This window comes from Cervus canadensis, chromosome 27 (assembly GCF_019320065.1).
Source record: "Cervus canadensis isolate Bull #8, Minnesota chromosome 27, ASM1932006v1, whole genome shotgun sequence".
NCBI lineage: Eukaryota > Metazoa > Chordata > Mammalia > Artiodactyla > Cervidae > Cervus > Cervus canadensis.
Window position 1 is genome coordinate 38,411,320 of NC_057412.1, and position 15,677 is coordinate 38,426,996.

The following is a 15,677-nucleotide window of genomic DNA, read 5'->3' on the forward strand; positions in this document are numbered from 1 at the left end:
GGGCAGGTGTGTGGTGGTGGTGATGGGGTGGTGTTGGGGGGCTGGTTGGGAGAGGTGTGTGGTGGTGGTGATGGGGTGGTGTTGGGGGGTGGTTGGGACAGGTGTGTGATGCTGATGATGGGGTGGTGTTGGGGGGGTGGTTGGGACAGGTGTGTGGTGGTGGTGATGGGGTGGTGTTGGGGGGCTGGTAGGGACAGGTGTGTGGTGGTGGTGATGGGGTGGTGTTGGGGGGCTGGTTGGGACAGGTGTGTGGTGGTGGTGATGGGGTGGTGTTGATAGGAAATGAGCTTTGCGTAGTGCTAGGGGTGGTTTAGTCACTAAGTTGTGTCTGAACATGTAACCCCAGGACTGTAGCCCACCAGGCTCCTCTGTCCATGAGATTTCCCAGGCAAGAATACTGGAGTGGGTTGCCATTTCCTTCTCCAGGGGATCTTCCTGAACCAGGGATCGAACCCACATCTCCTGCATTGCAGGCAGATTCTTTCATGGTTTCACAGGGAGGAGCTCTATAGCCTAACATTCCTGGTCTTTCCTATCATCCCTCAATCACTCCACCTGATGGGTTTGGAGGAGGGAACTAGCATGTGTGGCTTAGCCCCTTTGGAGTTACTTTTGGATCTGCATTGCTGTCCAGGTTTATTCTCTGAAATGAGGTAAAGGAGACTGTCCCTACAGAGAAATCCTGAATCATCAAAATTTTCCTATGACCAGGGAGAGTAAGTACATTGAATACAGGGATGAAATATTAGTGGGACCCCCTGGCTCACAGATCTAAGGCACTTTCTCCAAACTACTTTACTAGTAACAAAGGTAAGATCATCACATCCATCTGTCTGGCTGCTACATCTCTCTCTCCCTCAAACTGCTTTCCCAACTGAGCTACAGAGAGGAGAGGTATCATCGATTAGCCCCCAGACCTTCAGATAGATCTTTCTTCCTTGTGTCTCACCAAAGCATCCCAGCCCTTTAAAGATCTCAAACAACCTGTTCCCAAAACTGCTACTCCTTCAGGGCATATGCTCTGGGCATGAGTCACAATAAGAATGTAACATTTGTGTAGTGTGACATAGTTTGCAAAAATTTCAGGTGCATTTATTATAACATTTGATCTTCACAACAAGGTAATAGAGAAGAAATTCCACGTTTTGCAAATACAGAATGAGACAGTCTGGGATACTGAGCCAAGCTGTTAAGTTTGGCATCACTTCTGACTCCAAATCTGTGCTCTTTCCTTTGTCGCACAAACATGTGAAGGGCAAGTAGGACTCTTTTTTGAGATAATTGCACCTTTGAAGGAGGCTTAGAATGGTGGTTTCCAGAGGCTGGGTGGGGGGAGGGGAAATGGGGAGTTGTTTAATGGGTACGGAGTTTCTGTTTTGCAAGGTGAGCACTTTCTGGAGATTGGTTGTATACAACAATGTAAATATTCTTAATACTACCAAACTGTACACTTACAAACAATTCAGATGGCAAGTTATATGTTATGTGCATTTTACTACAATTAAAAATAAAAAATATCTTTTAAAGTGAATGATGCTTATTAACTCAAAAGAATCTCTTCTGTGGTACACAGAAGTTTGCGTGCAACTTGATCAAGTGAAAAAAATTCAGGTTATGTGAGCACAGATGTTCTGGTGGGGGTGGTTGGGGGTACAGGTGAGAAGGCAAAGATGTAGGTATTTGGGAGTCAAAGAACTAGATACAGGTGGCCAAAATCACTGTAGTGCCTCTTTCTTCAGGAAAGAAACTACTCCCCACACAAAAACAAAACAAAATAAAAAAAGAACAAAATTCTTTTTCTCATCACAGTTTTCTCTTTCACTTCACAGCTTACCTAATCATTGCTGTTCACAGCGTGGCTGTGGATCAATGGAGTCTGGGCCATCTTAGAAATGCAGACTCTTAGCTCCCACCCAGACCTACTGAGCGAGAATCTTAAATCCCAGGTGAGGTGAGCGTTCTGATCACTGCATGCTTGTCTAAAACCTGATTTTCTCACACCTGCATAGCAATCACTGTGGGCGTGTATGTGACAGAGACACCTACTTCCGTGCTGTCGACAAAAGGAACTAAAGAATCTCTGATGAAGCAAAATCAGCTTCCATTACAATTTTGACTCAAAGGATATGAAATTTTAAAAATGAAGTAGCATTATAGGCGATCTGAATTGCGATTGCAGGTCTGCTGGCTGTGGATCTTTCAGCAAATTACTTCACTTCACTAAAACGCTTCTGTTTCAGTTTAAAAATAGAGATAATAACCTCTCTAAGGCCCACATCATGGAGCCAATATGAGGGTTCAGTTCAAGAAGAGGATACAAAAATGTTCTTTTTAAAAAGGATGAAATAATCTCAGTAGAAGTATAAAAAATATTAAATAATGTTTTGGTGTGTATAAATACTCATTTAAGAATTTCTTCTTAAACCAGTGTGAATATATCACATTAAAATTATTGCATATTTATATATACACATCCTATGAATATATATATATATATATATATATATACACTATACACACACACACACACACACTTTGGCCATATAAAATACTTTGGCCACCTAATGCGAAGAACCAACTCATTGGAAAACACCCTGGTGCTGGAAAATATTGAAGGCAAAAGGAGAAGAGGACACAGAGGATGAGATGGTTGTATAGCATCATTGACTCAATGGACATGAACTTCGGCAAACTCGGGAAGATGATGGAGGACAGGGAGGTCTGGAGTGCTGCAGTCCATGGGCTTGCAAAGAGTTGGATATGACTTAGCAACTGAACAACAACCACACATATATATGTGTATCAGATTAATTTGTGTGTATGTATGTATGAATACACACATATTAATTTGATCCGCTAGGTTTCTGAAGTAAAATAGCATGTTTCAGTTCTCATAACAACAGGAAATTGGTGCCCCAACCCTTTGTGAAGGAAGCAGGTAGAGATCAATCAATCCAGATTGATAAAGCAATGTCACAAGAAGTATGTGCCAACACTTAGGACCCAGAAGGCACCTTGTTCCCTGTATATGGTGAAGAGGAGAACCTTCCTTTATGCTCTACCACTCACCTGAGTGACAAGAAAAGAAAGATAAATCCTAGCTCTTGGTGGAGATCTATCATTTACTGGTTGAGAGCACAGCCTTTGGAGTCGGAGAGCTCCAGAAGCATATCCTGAGTCCTCTTAAGCTGCGTGACCTTGGTCAAGTTACTCCCCAACTGCTCCTACTTCACCTCTGTGAAATGAAGGCGATAAAGTACTGACCTCTTTGGGTTACAGTGAGAATGAAGTAATAAAATATGTTGGGTGGTTAGCACAAAGCCAACAGATAAGAAACACTCATTAAACGTTAGAGATCATCATCACTGGGCTTCCCTAGTGGCTCAGATGGTAAAGAATCTGCCTGCAGTGCAGAGACCTGGTTTAATCCCTGGGTCAGGAAGATCTCCTGGAGAAAGGAAAGGCTACCCATTCCAGTATTCCTGCCAGGAGAACTCCATGGATAGAGGAGCCTGGCAGTTCATGGGGCCACAGAGAGTTGGACAGGTTTGAGTGACTTACACACACATATACACCATCATCATCATCATCTCCATGAAAGGATATGATTTGTACACCAACCCCTTCTTTTCGAGGGTTAGAGTCATGCAGGGGAGCACAATGTGAGAAATTCCTCATACAGAAAACCTCCCGGCAAAACCTTCCTTTGGGATGCCAAGGAAACCAGCCAGCACAGAGCAGAAAGAGTAAAGTTCAAGATCATTCGTCACAAACTTGCATTCTGCCAAGTTACATGAACTTCATACAAGTGTTGCAATACTGCCAGGAGAGGGAGTGGATGAGGATAGCCTTCTTCACATTCCGAAAAGGATCCGGCAGTGAAAGCAAGGCAGTACCTTCCCGGTCTTCTTGAATCGTCTCCGCTCTTCCACGGTGGTGAGGTAGTTCACGGCTGCGTACTCAATGACCGACAGGAAGACAAAGAGGGAGCTGACCCACAGGTACACGTCCACAGCCTTGACATAGGACACCTGGGGCATGGAGGCACTCACCCCGGAGAGGATCGTGGACATGGTCAGCACCGTGGTGATTCCTGCCATGCAAGAACAGTGATGAGCTCAGTGACAGCCCCATTCAGCTTCAGGGTCCAGGGCCAGAGGACACCAGGGGGGCAATTTCCAGGTCGCTATCTGCTGATCACAGGTGTGTGAGGGCCGTGGAATCTCAGCAGGTCAACCAAGTACAGCTTGAGCCTAAGCCAGAACCTCTCCTTGGGTTTCTCTTCCTGTGTCTTTTTCTTACCCTTAGCCCCTCTGTCCATAATGTTCCCCTTCCCTCCAGCTAAAGTTTCCAGAGTCAGACGTGTCCCTAAGGATTCATGGCTCCCAACCTTAGCTGGGACTCTTTTAACCATCCCAGAAAAGTAAAAATGTATTCCATTTTTAAAAATTCTTCTGAGATTGTCTATACCAATTTTTTCAGATCCTGCACAAATGCATTAATATACGATATTTGTTTTTCTCTTTCTGACTTCCTTCACTCTGTATGACCATCTCTAGGTGCATCCATGTCTCTGCAAATGAGCCAGTTTTGTTCCTTTATATGGCTGAGTAATATTCTATTGTATTGTTGCAAGCAGAAATAGAGACACAGACATAGAGAACAAACATGAATATCAAGGGGGGAAAGGGGGGAATATGAGTTGGGAGGTTGAGATAGACACATATACACTGTTGATACTATGAATAAGATAGATAACTAACGAGAAACTGCTCTGCGGGGACCTAAATGCGAAGGAGATCCAAAGAAGAGGGGATATTCCAAAGAAGAGTCAGTATAACTGACTCACTGTGCTATATAGCAGAAACTAATGGAACACTGGAAAGCAACCATACGCCAATAAATTGTTTTAAATTGAAGGATAATTGCTTTACAGAATTGTGTTGGTTTCTGCCAAACATCAACATGAATCAGCCATAGAAAAAAAATTCTTCTGAAAAAGAAATTAATTCTAAAACCATTTCCACCCCTATTCCCCATCATGTCACAACTTTTACTGTTAAAAAAGTATCTTCATGTCAATCTTAAATCTTTCGTTGGCCAGGGAGTGCTCTTCCGCGGCGTTAAAGATTGCTGTCCCTGTGGTTTTCTTTCACACAGAATACTCACAGCCCATGGTCATTGCTATCGCCTGGTCCCTTGTTACTGAAGCTACAGCTCAGCTGAGACTCAGTTTGAAAGCGTGGTGCTGGAGGCTTGGTTCCGATAAGTCTTTACTAAGCAGCTGCTAAACACCGGTTACTTTTTGCCCCGCCCCTCCCGTTCCCCTGTCTCCTATTGTTCCCACTTCTTCCCTACTATTCTCTTCTCACTACTTTCCCTTTCATTTCCTTTTCTTCTCTTCCTTTCCCTTCTTTCATCCCTGCAATGGGCATCAGAGGCAATGAGATCAAGATTCTGGGGGACAAGGGAGAAAGGAGCGACTGAGATTTCCTTAATAAAAATGACAACTTTAGGGGAGATCTTCTGTGTCTACACTAATTTCTCAGAGGGACGGTGCAAGAGTGCCGCCTGGAGAGAAAGCCTAGTATTGTAAGTATGCAAAATGTATGCTGGCTGGCGTGGTTTTCTTTCTTAACTTCCCACCAGGGAGGTGCAAATGGAGTCCTTAATGATTTTTGTAAGTTGTGAGGACATTTTAATAGCAGACAGAGTCCCAAACAGCAGGAAGAACACGGTGATTTACTCCTAAAAGGTTCAGACCCTGCAGGTGGACAGCCCTCACCCACACATTCCTACCTTTTCACCAAATTCTATCCTTCTGTGAGGTTTTCATCTGAGGGAGGCCCATATCAAAGACAATGACAGTGCTACAGAGCTATTCAATTTCAAATTAAGTTTTTTTCCTGTGGATGGTGGAGACCAAAGCAATTTGGCAATCTGACAGTCACCGTGGGAGGACCGGAAATCTCACCTTCACATGGATTGGAACTCCAGAATAAGAAACCTAAATGCTTCCCCAGCAGGTACCATTACATGCAGGCCGCCGACCCACTGAGTCTCAGGTCTCCCCAGCAGTGGTCATGTCAACAGTGCATGTTGGTGGATACCGTTAGCATTCCTTGCTACATAAACATGGAGCTATGAAATTTTTATTAAGGTACGGGTGTACGTATAGCTGAAGCTGAGGTTAATAAGTACAACTTGTTTGCCTTTATTGAATGTTTACCCACCACACACCTAGGTAAATATTAGCCACACACGGCAGAAAAGAAATAAGAGTGCAGAGTGGCTGATTAGCCTGAATTTTGTCAGGAGCAGAATTGAAACCTTCTCTCTGAATATAGAAACCCATGCTTTTTTTCATGCAAACCTGTGGCCTCTCACTCTGAACCTGTAAAGGAAACTTCCTTTTGTTTTTAAGATTATAGACCAGTCTCTATATATGGAGTATCTCTGAGACAAGATGCTATAACACTGAGTGTAGAATTATGTCAGGAAGCATGAAGGTATTTTGTGCTTTTCAAGAGGCCAGAAGTCTTATTCTGTCAGGATTTCACTGGTAAAACTATGAAAATCCTAAATGAACATTCCTGTTTAGTCGCTTACTTTATTTGTGCAAAATTTTTAAAATGTTTCCTCTTACTGGGTTTTGAAGATATGGAAGATAGAACTTGATTTTTTTTTTCAGTGACAGTAACATGAGGCTTAGCACATGCAATAAGGGTTTAGAAAAACACACAAATACATGCTCTTGTCATGTATTTCGAATTGATGACTGTTGAGTCAATAAAAGGGGATTGGATCATTTATATTTGCAGATAGCAATAAACTAGCAGTCATTTTCTTTAAAAGGGTGCTTAGTCCAACTAAATAATGATAAGTTTATTTATTTTTAAACCAGCATTCTAGATTTTTCTGTTTAAAAGAAGCAAATGGGGAAGGCGGGGAGTGGGGAGAAGGGAGTAAAGGATGAGAAAACTGATGTATAAATTCCTAAAGCAATAGAATTTAGATTGAGGAGTATTACAGCTACATTAAACACACTTATTATGTCTTGAGCCGCCCCTTAGAAATACATTAATCTTGACAAATTGTATTCCTTCTAAGCCCATTAAAGTTAACACTGCAATAAAGGAGTTTTGAATTATATGAAGTGAGTATTTAGTCAAAGAAAGGGCCTGTATTGGAATTAGAGAATTATCTTCCCACCTACTGAAATTGCTATGCATAGGGAGTAAAGCATTGAGACAATAGTTAGCCTGGCCCCTGGGACTCAACTTCCCTGAGCTGTGCAGTTTCTCCCCTCTATTAATTCTTAAGATCACATATGAGATCGTAGGAGCCCTTCAGTGAGGGAAGGATTGTTTATCTATTTTTGTTTCTCATTGGCTATGTCTTGCCACACATGTCAGGGGTGTGGGGCACCATGCCAGGAAAGGGTGGCATTTCCTGAACTGGCAGAAGACTAAACAGGTGGTAACTGACAGACAGCTCAGATCAGACTTCAAGTGCCTCTGGGGGGTGGGCGGACAGTGAGAGAGAAAGCTCTGAAAGAACTGCAGCATGATCTCAGCTTCTGAGTGGATTAAATGGGATGCAATGCAAAGGCCATTGGATTAGGAGTCAGAGGGGGAACTAGAGAAAGGAAGGAAGCTTTGGTTGAATGCTTCGGGCATTTGTGAGGGCATGAAAGCCTACAGATGACACTTAGAACCACTAGGTCAGTTCACCCCCTCAGTAGCTGTGTTGTAGGGAGCTCGTTTGAAAGGAAAGATGTCTACATTCATCTTTAAATGAGTAAAAACATTTTGCCTGTGGGCCAAGGCAGAAAGAAAATATTAAGTGACGTAAGGGAGAGGAAGGTAGGCTGGATCCCCCAATACTGCTCTTTGGACAGAAAGTACCAACCATTATCTCACAGATGTGGTGCCGGAATCCACTGCATAGATGTTCTAGTTACTTCCAGAATGGTACAATGAATAGCTTCTAAGTATTATTTTCCAGGTATGTGGCATATCCTCCATTATGCATTTTTCTTTATGAATGAATACATGTCTGAAAGTTTTAGTTGCCTTCCTCTGCCAGGAAATATCTATTTCCTGATAAATGACCCCATTACTTCATACATTGTATGTGAAGGGGATACCCAACAGGAATGCAGAGGGTCCCAACAGGAATGATGGAGGCAAGCGAGGAAGGAAGAAGATGAGAGAAGGGAGAAGAGAACCCTTCATGACAGTAAAAACATCCTTGAACAATTCTGTAAGAGTTCTTCACTCTTTCTCCACGTAAAATTGAATGGAATCATAGACTAGAATTTTAACCCAATACGTACTCTGAATTATGATTGCTTTTATCTCTAGTAATAGACTTGCCTAATCACAACTGATACTCTGTGCTGTTCTGCCTCTGTTGTTCTTTATCTGAAACGTGACAGACGTGGAAGGGTTTTAACCAGCAAATGATTCATCCTCAGTCAGCAAATTAACCCAAATGCAGAAGAGTCTTAATGAGAAATGAATCATCATTGTTTTCAGTTAATAACAGCTATTAAACACATGGTGGGCGAAACAGTGGCAGTCTGACAACTATATATTAAGCACAAAATACATGCAGGGCACTGTGCTAGTCACCATCCTTGAAGAACTCATATTCTAATAGAGAAGACAAGATGAGCTGCCAAGCCACCCCACAGCTGAACGTGAAATAGATGAAGCAGGTTCCTTAGGATAGATACACAGTGCTCTGTGGTTCAAAGATGAGAGAGGTCATAACTGCCTGAAACCAGCAGTAAAGGCTTTTGGCTTGTTTAGAAATGGCTAAATTTGCCAGAGAAAGACAGGTAGGGAGGGCATTCCAGGTAGAGTGGGAGTCAGAACAAATGTCCAGAAGTGAGATAAGCAAGATAGGCATGAGGGCCTGTTTGAGAACACTGAATATTCAAATTGATTGAAGCTTATTAGGGTAAGTCTGGGGCTCAGGCAGTAAAGAATCTGCCTTCAGTGCCAGAGACCCAGGTTTGATCCCTGGGTTGGGAATATCCCCTGGAGAAGCAAATGGCAACTCACTCCAGTATTCTTGCCTGGCGAATTCTATGGACAGAAGAGCCTGGTGGGCTACAGTCCATGGGGTTGCCAAGAGTCAGACACAACTAAGCTACTTTCACTATTAGGGCAAGTATTTTGGGGCAGGGATGTGGCTGAAAATTTGGCAAATGAAAACACAGAATACTCAGTTATCTTTGAATTTCAGATAAACAATGAATAATGTTTCAGTATCAGTGTGTTCCATGCAATATTTCAGATGTTCCTATACTAAAACATTATTTGGTGCCTAAATAAAACACAAATTTAACCCAGTGTCCTGTATTTTATCTGACAAGCCTCAAGGGACACCTTGAATTCCGAGTTGAGTGTATTTAAACTCCAATCACGTTTGAGATTGAGAGTATGATGATCACATTTGTGTCTTAGAAGTATCGCTCTGGTGGTAGGGTTGAACTTGGGCAAGACAAAAAGGAGATGAGCTAAGCAATAACAAGGCTTCTGCAAGCCCAAACTCCATCTTTGTAAAAAGTAGTAAGAGGTATCCCTTCCTCTGGAGGATGTCACGCCAAACGACGTGCCAAGGAGCTTGGGCTGGATCTCTGCACCCCGCGAGGTGCACCTGTAAGTTAGGAGTTTGGGAGTAACAGATACACACCACTATATATAAAAGAGATAACAACAAGGATCTCCTGCATAGTGCAGGGAACTATATTTAATATCCTGTAATATCCTACCATGGAAAGGAATCTAAATCACTTTGCTGTATCCCCAAAACTAACACAACACTGTAAATCAACTATACTTCAATAAACAATTAATTAATTAAAAAAAAAAAAAAGAGGGCGAAGTATCTATCAAAGAACCTGAGGGTGGGAGGAAACAAAAGCCTGAAAACAGAGTAATGTTCTAGAAATGTTTGTTCTATTAAAATGAAGGAGGGACGCTTCTGGTTTGTATATTATTTTATATAAATCTGCCTAGCAATTTCCTAACTCTGGAGACACAAGAAGCACAGAATTTCAGTGTTGCACATTCAGTCCAACCTGCCTGAGAGCCAGCTTTTATTGCTGTCATTTTCATGATATAAGAGCTAAGCAGTCAGCTTCAGGATCCCATTGAAACTCGTGTCCATAAACCTTTAGAGACTGAATGCCTTTCTCCTTCTGTCTCAAGGGCTGGAAATGGGCCTTTAGTCTCCTCTTTGGGTCTATACTGCCCCGCTGCTGTCAGGACCAGGCTTGTCTGATATGAAGGAACAGCCACAATAATTTAGTTACTCATTCAGATGGTATTTTTCCCCTTAAAGACATTCAAGACTCAAATGCTTGTGAACTGAAACTTTTAGTAGGGGAAAGAGGTGAACAAGTCATTAATGTTAATGACAATTTATGTCTTTCAAATATCTTTAGAGGTATGCATGTAATTTGTCAGCATTAACTTAGAAATCACTCCTTCTGGAATGAATTGTGTGATAATTACGATGACTGTGAACCACTAATAACAATCTTCTCCCTAAATAGAGCGTTATGGGTGAAAGAACAAAATCAGCCCAAATGAGAGAGTTCTCCCCCAAACCAGCCAAGAAGGCAGGTGGGATTGACTCCTTGGGTTCTCATTAAGTAAGATGTTGTCTCAGTACTTAGCTTGGGAACTCCACTCTGTAAGGACTCAATCAAAACCACTAAGTGGGTCTGAAGTGGTTTCCATAAATCTGTGTGTGTGACAGTGGCTTGTGATGTCTCTAGATAGAGTGACAATCACACCTGTTAATGAGGTGGCAATGTTTCCCCATTTGAAACCTCTGAAGTGCCACGACACCTAAAATCCTGCTGCTATTGATTCTGATTTTAGTGTTTATTAACAGGCTATGCCCTAATTTCTTTAAACTAAGGCTTATGTTTCCAAATTCAAGCATTCGGCTCTCCAAGAGGTAATTTATTAAGGTACCAATAGTAGAGTGTGAATTCATTTGAACTGAAAACTTCTGCAACGTAAGGGTTTGTCAGGCAAAGTGAAGTGAACTTGGGCAAGAGATGGGGCGGTTTTCTTGAAAGGCAGAACAGAGATATTTGTGAAGTGGGGCTGTTTATGCTTCATCACTTCACTCTCTGTCTTTCCTATCCTCCACCTTGGGTCAAGTTGGTGCAGTCTTTATACTGAATGTCTTGGTTTCCGAGGAAAGAGTCCAGCTACAATTTGCCCTATAGTTGTCAAGTCAAATCCTGAGTGCACATCATAACCATCCCTACTAACCCATCACCCTCTTTGCCTCTCCACGTATCACCAACTCACCCACCCTCCTCGCGGATGCTAATGTTAATGTTAATGCTAATGTTAAATGTTAATGTTTATCCCACATTAACATTTCACAAAGGTACAGAAAGACTCACCCAAGGAAACTCTTGCGGGGACAGCTCTTCGGTCGATCCAAAATGAAACCCAGGAAAGCATTACCATCAACATGGCTGGGAAATAGGTTTGCAGGACAAAGAAGAAAATATGCCTCCTTAGCACAAAGTTGATGAAAAGCCTATTATACCAACCTACGAGGAAAAGCCAAAGTTTTCGTCAGAACAGGCTTTTTTTGTGTGGAAATGCCATACTTAGTGATAACAACCTGCTTCTTTAGACTCCAAGCTCTTAGGTAACATGGAACTTAACCCACCCTTGTTTACCCAGTACTGGGATAAGACCTGGGCCTCCAATGTTGGTTGAACTAACTGAACTGCAGTAGGTTTAATTATCTGACTCAAAGATTCTCCTTTAAATTTCATATCTGCTGTTCGGGGATGAATGGTTATTATATTTTGTGGGATGGCCTTTAAAGACCTTTCTCCAAAATGTATTGTGTTTGCAGTGTTTCTGCAGGTGAAAAAGTCTTCAATATATGACTAATGACTGATGCAAGAGCCAATAAACCATTTATGAGCTATAACAAATGAAATGAAACTTTTCATCTGGAGGAAAAGATTCACAGCAGCTCCTCTGTCATTGGATTCCAAGTTAGGATCCAGATAACTAGGGATTCAAAGAGGGGCTGGGGGAAGGGAGTATCCATAAACTGTTTTTATTATTTCAAAGTTTCAAGGGTACCATTAATTTATCTATACTAATCTGCTGAAAAGTAGCCAAATGGTGTTTCTTTGCCTCTTGTTGGAATTATATAAATTCATGTCAGTATTAGTTTGTACTGATCAAAGCACCAGTTGTGGTCATGTCAATACGCGTAGTTGTTTAGTTTCCCATTTCACATTGGCTGCAAGGAACCAGCCTTGGTTCCTTGTTCAGAAGGTAAGAGCATGCTTTTGGACCCTCTATAGGACTTCTCTGATGCCATTTCCTGATAGCTACATGTTAGATTCTATATGATAACTTATGCTTATTTTACATTTTTCTTTCTCACATTTCTCTTTCATATCATCTTGCTTTATTTTACAACCGATGCCAATCTTATTAAATCTTTTCTAAAGTAAGCAATGAATAATGAAAAAAATGAAAATATACTTTTTATAAATAAGTGGTAAGATTAATTTTTCCATTACAAATGCAGTTTACTGTGATCCAAATTATTCAGGTCATAGAGACTATAGGTTAAAAATAATAAAATTAAATTATAGAAGTTGCAAAGTTGGAGAACTCTTCTACTCCCTCAGTAGTAATTTCTTAACCCAAGATGGCAAACTTACTAGACAGATCGGGCAAACATTTAGGCACTTAGCCTAAAACATACACCTAGTCAATCTGCACTGACTTTGCAGACTGTATGCCTAGTATTCTATTCTTAATTAGTTGCTGGTTACCCGTATTTTTCCTACTTGTTTTAGTTTCTCTCACTATCAGATGATATGCTTCAGGAACACTAAACAATTTCATTACCAAGGGTAATAAAAGATACATGATGTAGTGTACTCTAAAGTCAAAATATGCCTCTTTTTTAAGCTACTCATTGTCTTGTATTACCCATGTTACAGCCCACTTTATTATAGTTTGCAACTGAGAACTTTGATTATGGCTATAGAGTGGAATAATAGCACCTCTGATGTTATAGCTTCATATAATTATTGTGAGATTATAAGGGATAACGAAAAGCTGGAAAGTACTTCATAAAGACACACTTACGCATGTGCTTTTATGTTCTGAAAAGTATTTAGGTAACGAGGTCTTTTTTTAACCCATAATTTTCTGAATAATTTTTTTTTTGGCAACCAAGCAGGAGACATGTTGCTCTGCCCTGCAGTTTTTCTGGGAAGGGGAGATGAGGGATAGTTCTGTTGCTGAAGTTGTAGCTGGGAAGAGCTCCCTTGACCCACCAGGAAAGGTAGTGCTGCTCTGGGAAGGGGTGGAGCTCTCATTTCGGGAGTGGAAAAGGGTAGGACTCTATTTTTATATTTGACTACTGATAGCTCTCTAGCTTCACTTCTGCTCCACACCTGGGCAGGCTAGGAAGAGAGCCAGATGTTCTCTCTGTACTGATGGGAAGATCAAACCATGAAAACATGGCCCCATGCAAGGAGCCCTCGCTTGAGTCCCACTTTCTAAGCACCAAAGAACCCCAAGTCAGAGGCCCCTTCCTGTTCTCTCAAGACATTTTCAAACGGAAGCTAAAGTTTCATAATTGTAACTATACTTCTGACTCTTGTAACTGAGCCAGAATGGTAGTCTTTTTCTGTATAGGTGATTTAAGAGTGGCAGTTATGGTGGTTGTTTTGATGATAGGAATGAAGACAAAATATAAAATATTTTTTATGAAACTAATATGTTTAAGTTGAGAAAAACACTTGAATTTGGCTCTCAGGTGACCTTGTTTGGTAATTCATGGATAATGTGAGGAAGAACTATTGCCTACTTGTGAACTAAAAAAAACTTCTAAATGCTGATCTTTTTGAAACCTAAGAAATGCTTGAATGAACTCAGATATCATTAATGACTTGATATTTGAATACAACTTTCAAAATGCTTTTTTCTTCTCTTTTAAAAAAAAATAATGTTAGAGGCCCATTTTGGGCTCCCAGGTGGTGCTGGGGGTGAAGAATCTGCCTACAATGCAGGAGACTTGGGTTTGATCCTGAGTTGGGAAGATCCCCTGGAGAAGAAAATGGTAACTCTCTCCAGTATTTTGCCAGAAAAGTCCTATGGACAGAGGAGCCTGGCGGGCTACAGTCCATGGGGTCACAAAAGAGTCAGATATGACTTACTGACTGAGCGCACACACATACAGGGGCCCACTTTAATCTTTCTCGTTATAAAGGATGTCTGTGTAACAACAAAAAAATATAGAAGTATTGAAATAAAATTGAAAAATTCCCCAATATCTGTACTTACTTCTCATAGGCATATAAAGTGCAAGAAACTGATCAAGTCATTCAGTTGCTATTTATTGAGCATCTATCACGCCCCAGGCATGCTTGAGGTGCTGGGTGACAGACAGAGAACAATGCAGACAGATAGATCCCTGCACTCTCTATAGTCAGGCATTCAGACAAGAAAGCAGTCAGACAGAGATGTGTTTCAGGAGGTGGTTAGTGCTGTGAAGACAAATACACACGGGGAATGGTGAGGAGGGCAGGTTATTGTGCATAGCATGGCTAGGAAAGCACTCTTTGAGGAGATGACATTTGAATAAAGTTCTGAGCAAAATGAGGAATCTGGTCATGAAAAAATCAGGGAGAACATGCCAGGCAAAGAAAGCTGAAAGCAGAACTCCTGCAGGTGGAATGAGGTGGGTGTGTTTGAAGACAAGCAAGAAGTGGGGAGACCAGGTCGCGGTGGTTGGTGAGGTCAGAGCCTGAGGCAGAGAGAGATCATGGAGGGCCTGTGGGCCATGATGAGAAGCTTAAATTCTGCCTTAAGTTTGGTGGAAAAACACCGCAGGGTTTTAACAGGAAAGAATTGTGCTCTTTACGTTTTCAAAAGAACACTCTGTCTGCTCTATGAAGAGGAGACTGCAGGGGCCTAGAGGAAGTAAGACATCGAGTTAAAGGTGTTTACATGATAAAGACAGAAATGTGTACAGATGGTATCTGACCTAGGCTGCTTTGACTTATTTTGACTTTATGATGGTACAAAAGTGATGCACAATCAGTAGAAACTGTACTTCCAGTTTTGAATTGTGATCTTTTCCCATGCTAGCCATATGTTCTGCCATGATGCCGGGCAGCAGCAGCAAGCCAGCTCTTGGTCAGCCCAAGGTCAGATCTTGAGGGCAAACAGCTAATATACTAGCAATCATTCGGTACCCAGACAACCATTCTGTTTCTTCAGTTTCAGTACCGTGTCCAATTGCATTACAGGACATAGTCAACACTTTAAGATAGGATATGCATTAGATGATTTGCCCAACCATAGGCTAATGTAAGTGTTCTGAGCCTGTTTAAGTTTGGCTACACTACTTTAGTGGATCACAATAAACTGTGGGAAATTCTGAAAGAGATGGGAATACCAGATCACCTGACCTGCCTCTTGAGAAACCTGTATGCAGGTCAGGAAGCAACAGTTAGAACTGGACATGGAACAACAGACTGGTTCCAAATAGGAAAAAGAGTACGTCAAGGCTGTATATTGTCACCCTGCTTATTTAACTTATATGCAGAGTACATCATGAGAAACGCTGGGCTGGAAGAAGCACAA

General features: G+C 41.6%; 1 protein-coding gene across 1 annotated transcript in view; it reads right to left on the reverse strand.

Moving 5' to 3' along the window:
• Window positions 1-15,677, reverse strand: part of GABRR3 (gamma-aminobutyric acid type A receptor subunit rho3) — a 46,311-nt gene that overhangs the window by 5,542 nt on the left and 25,092 nt on the right. The window contains exons 7-8 of the mRNA XM_043449026.1: window positions 11,441-11,593; window positions 3,897-4,093 (exon numbers count right to left, since the gene is read on the reverse strand). Of these exons, the coding sequence (XP_043304961.1) occupies window positions 3,897-4,093; window positions 11,441-11,593 (350 nt within the window). The remainder of the gene's footprint in view (window positions 1-3,896; window positions 4,094-11,440; window positions 11,594-15,677) is intronic.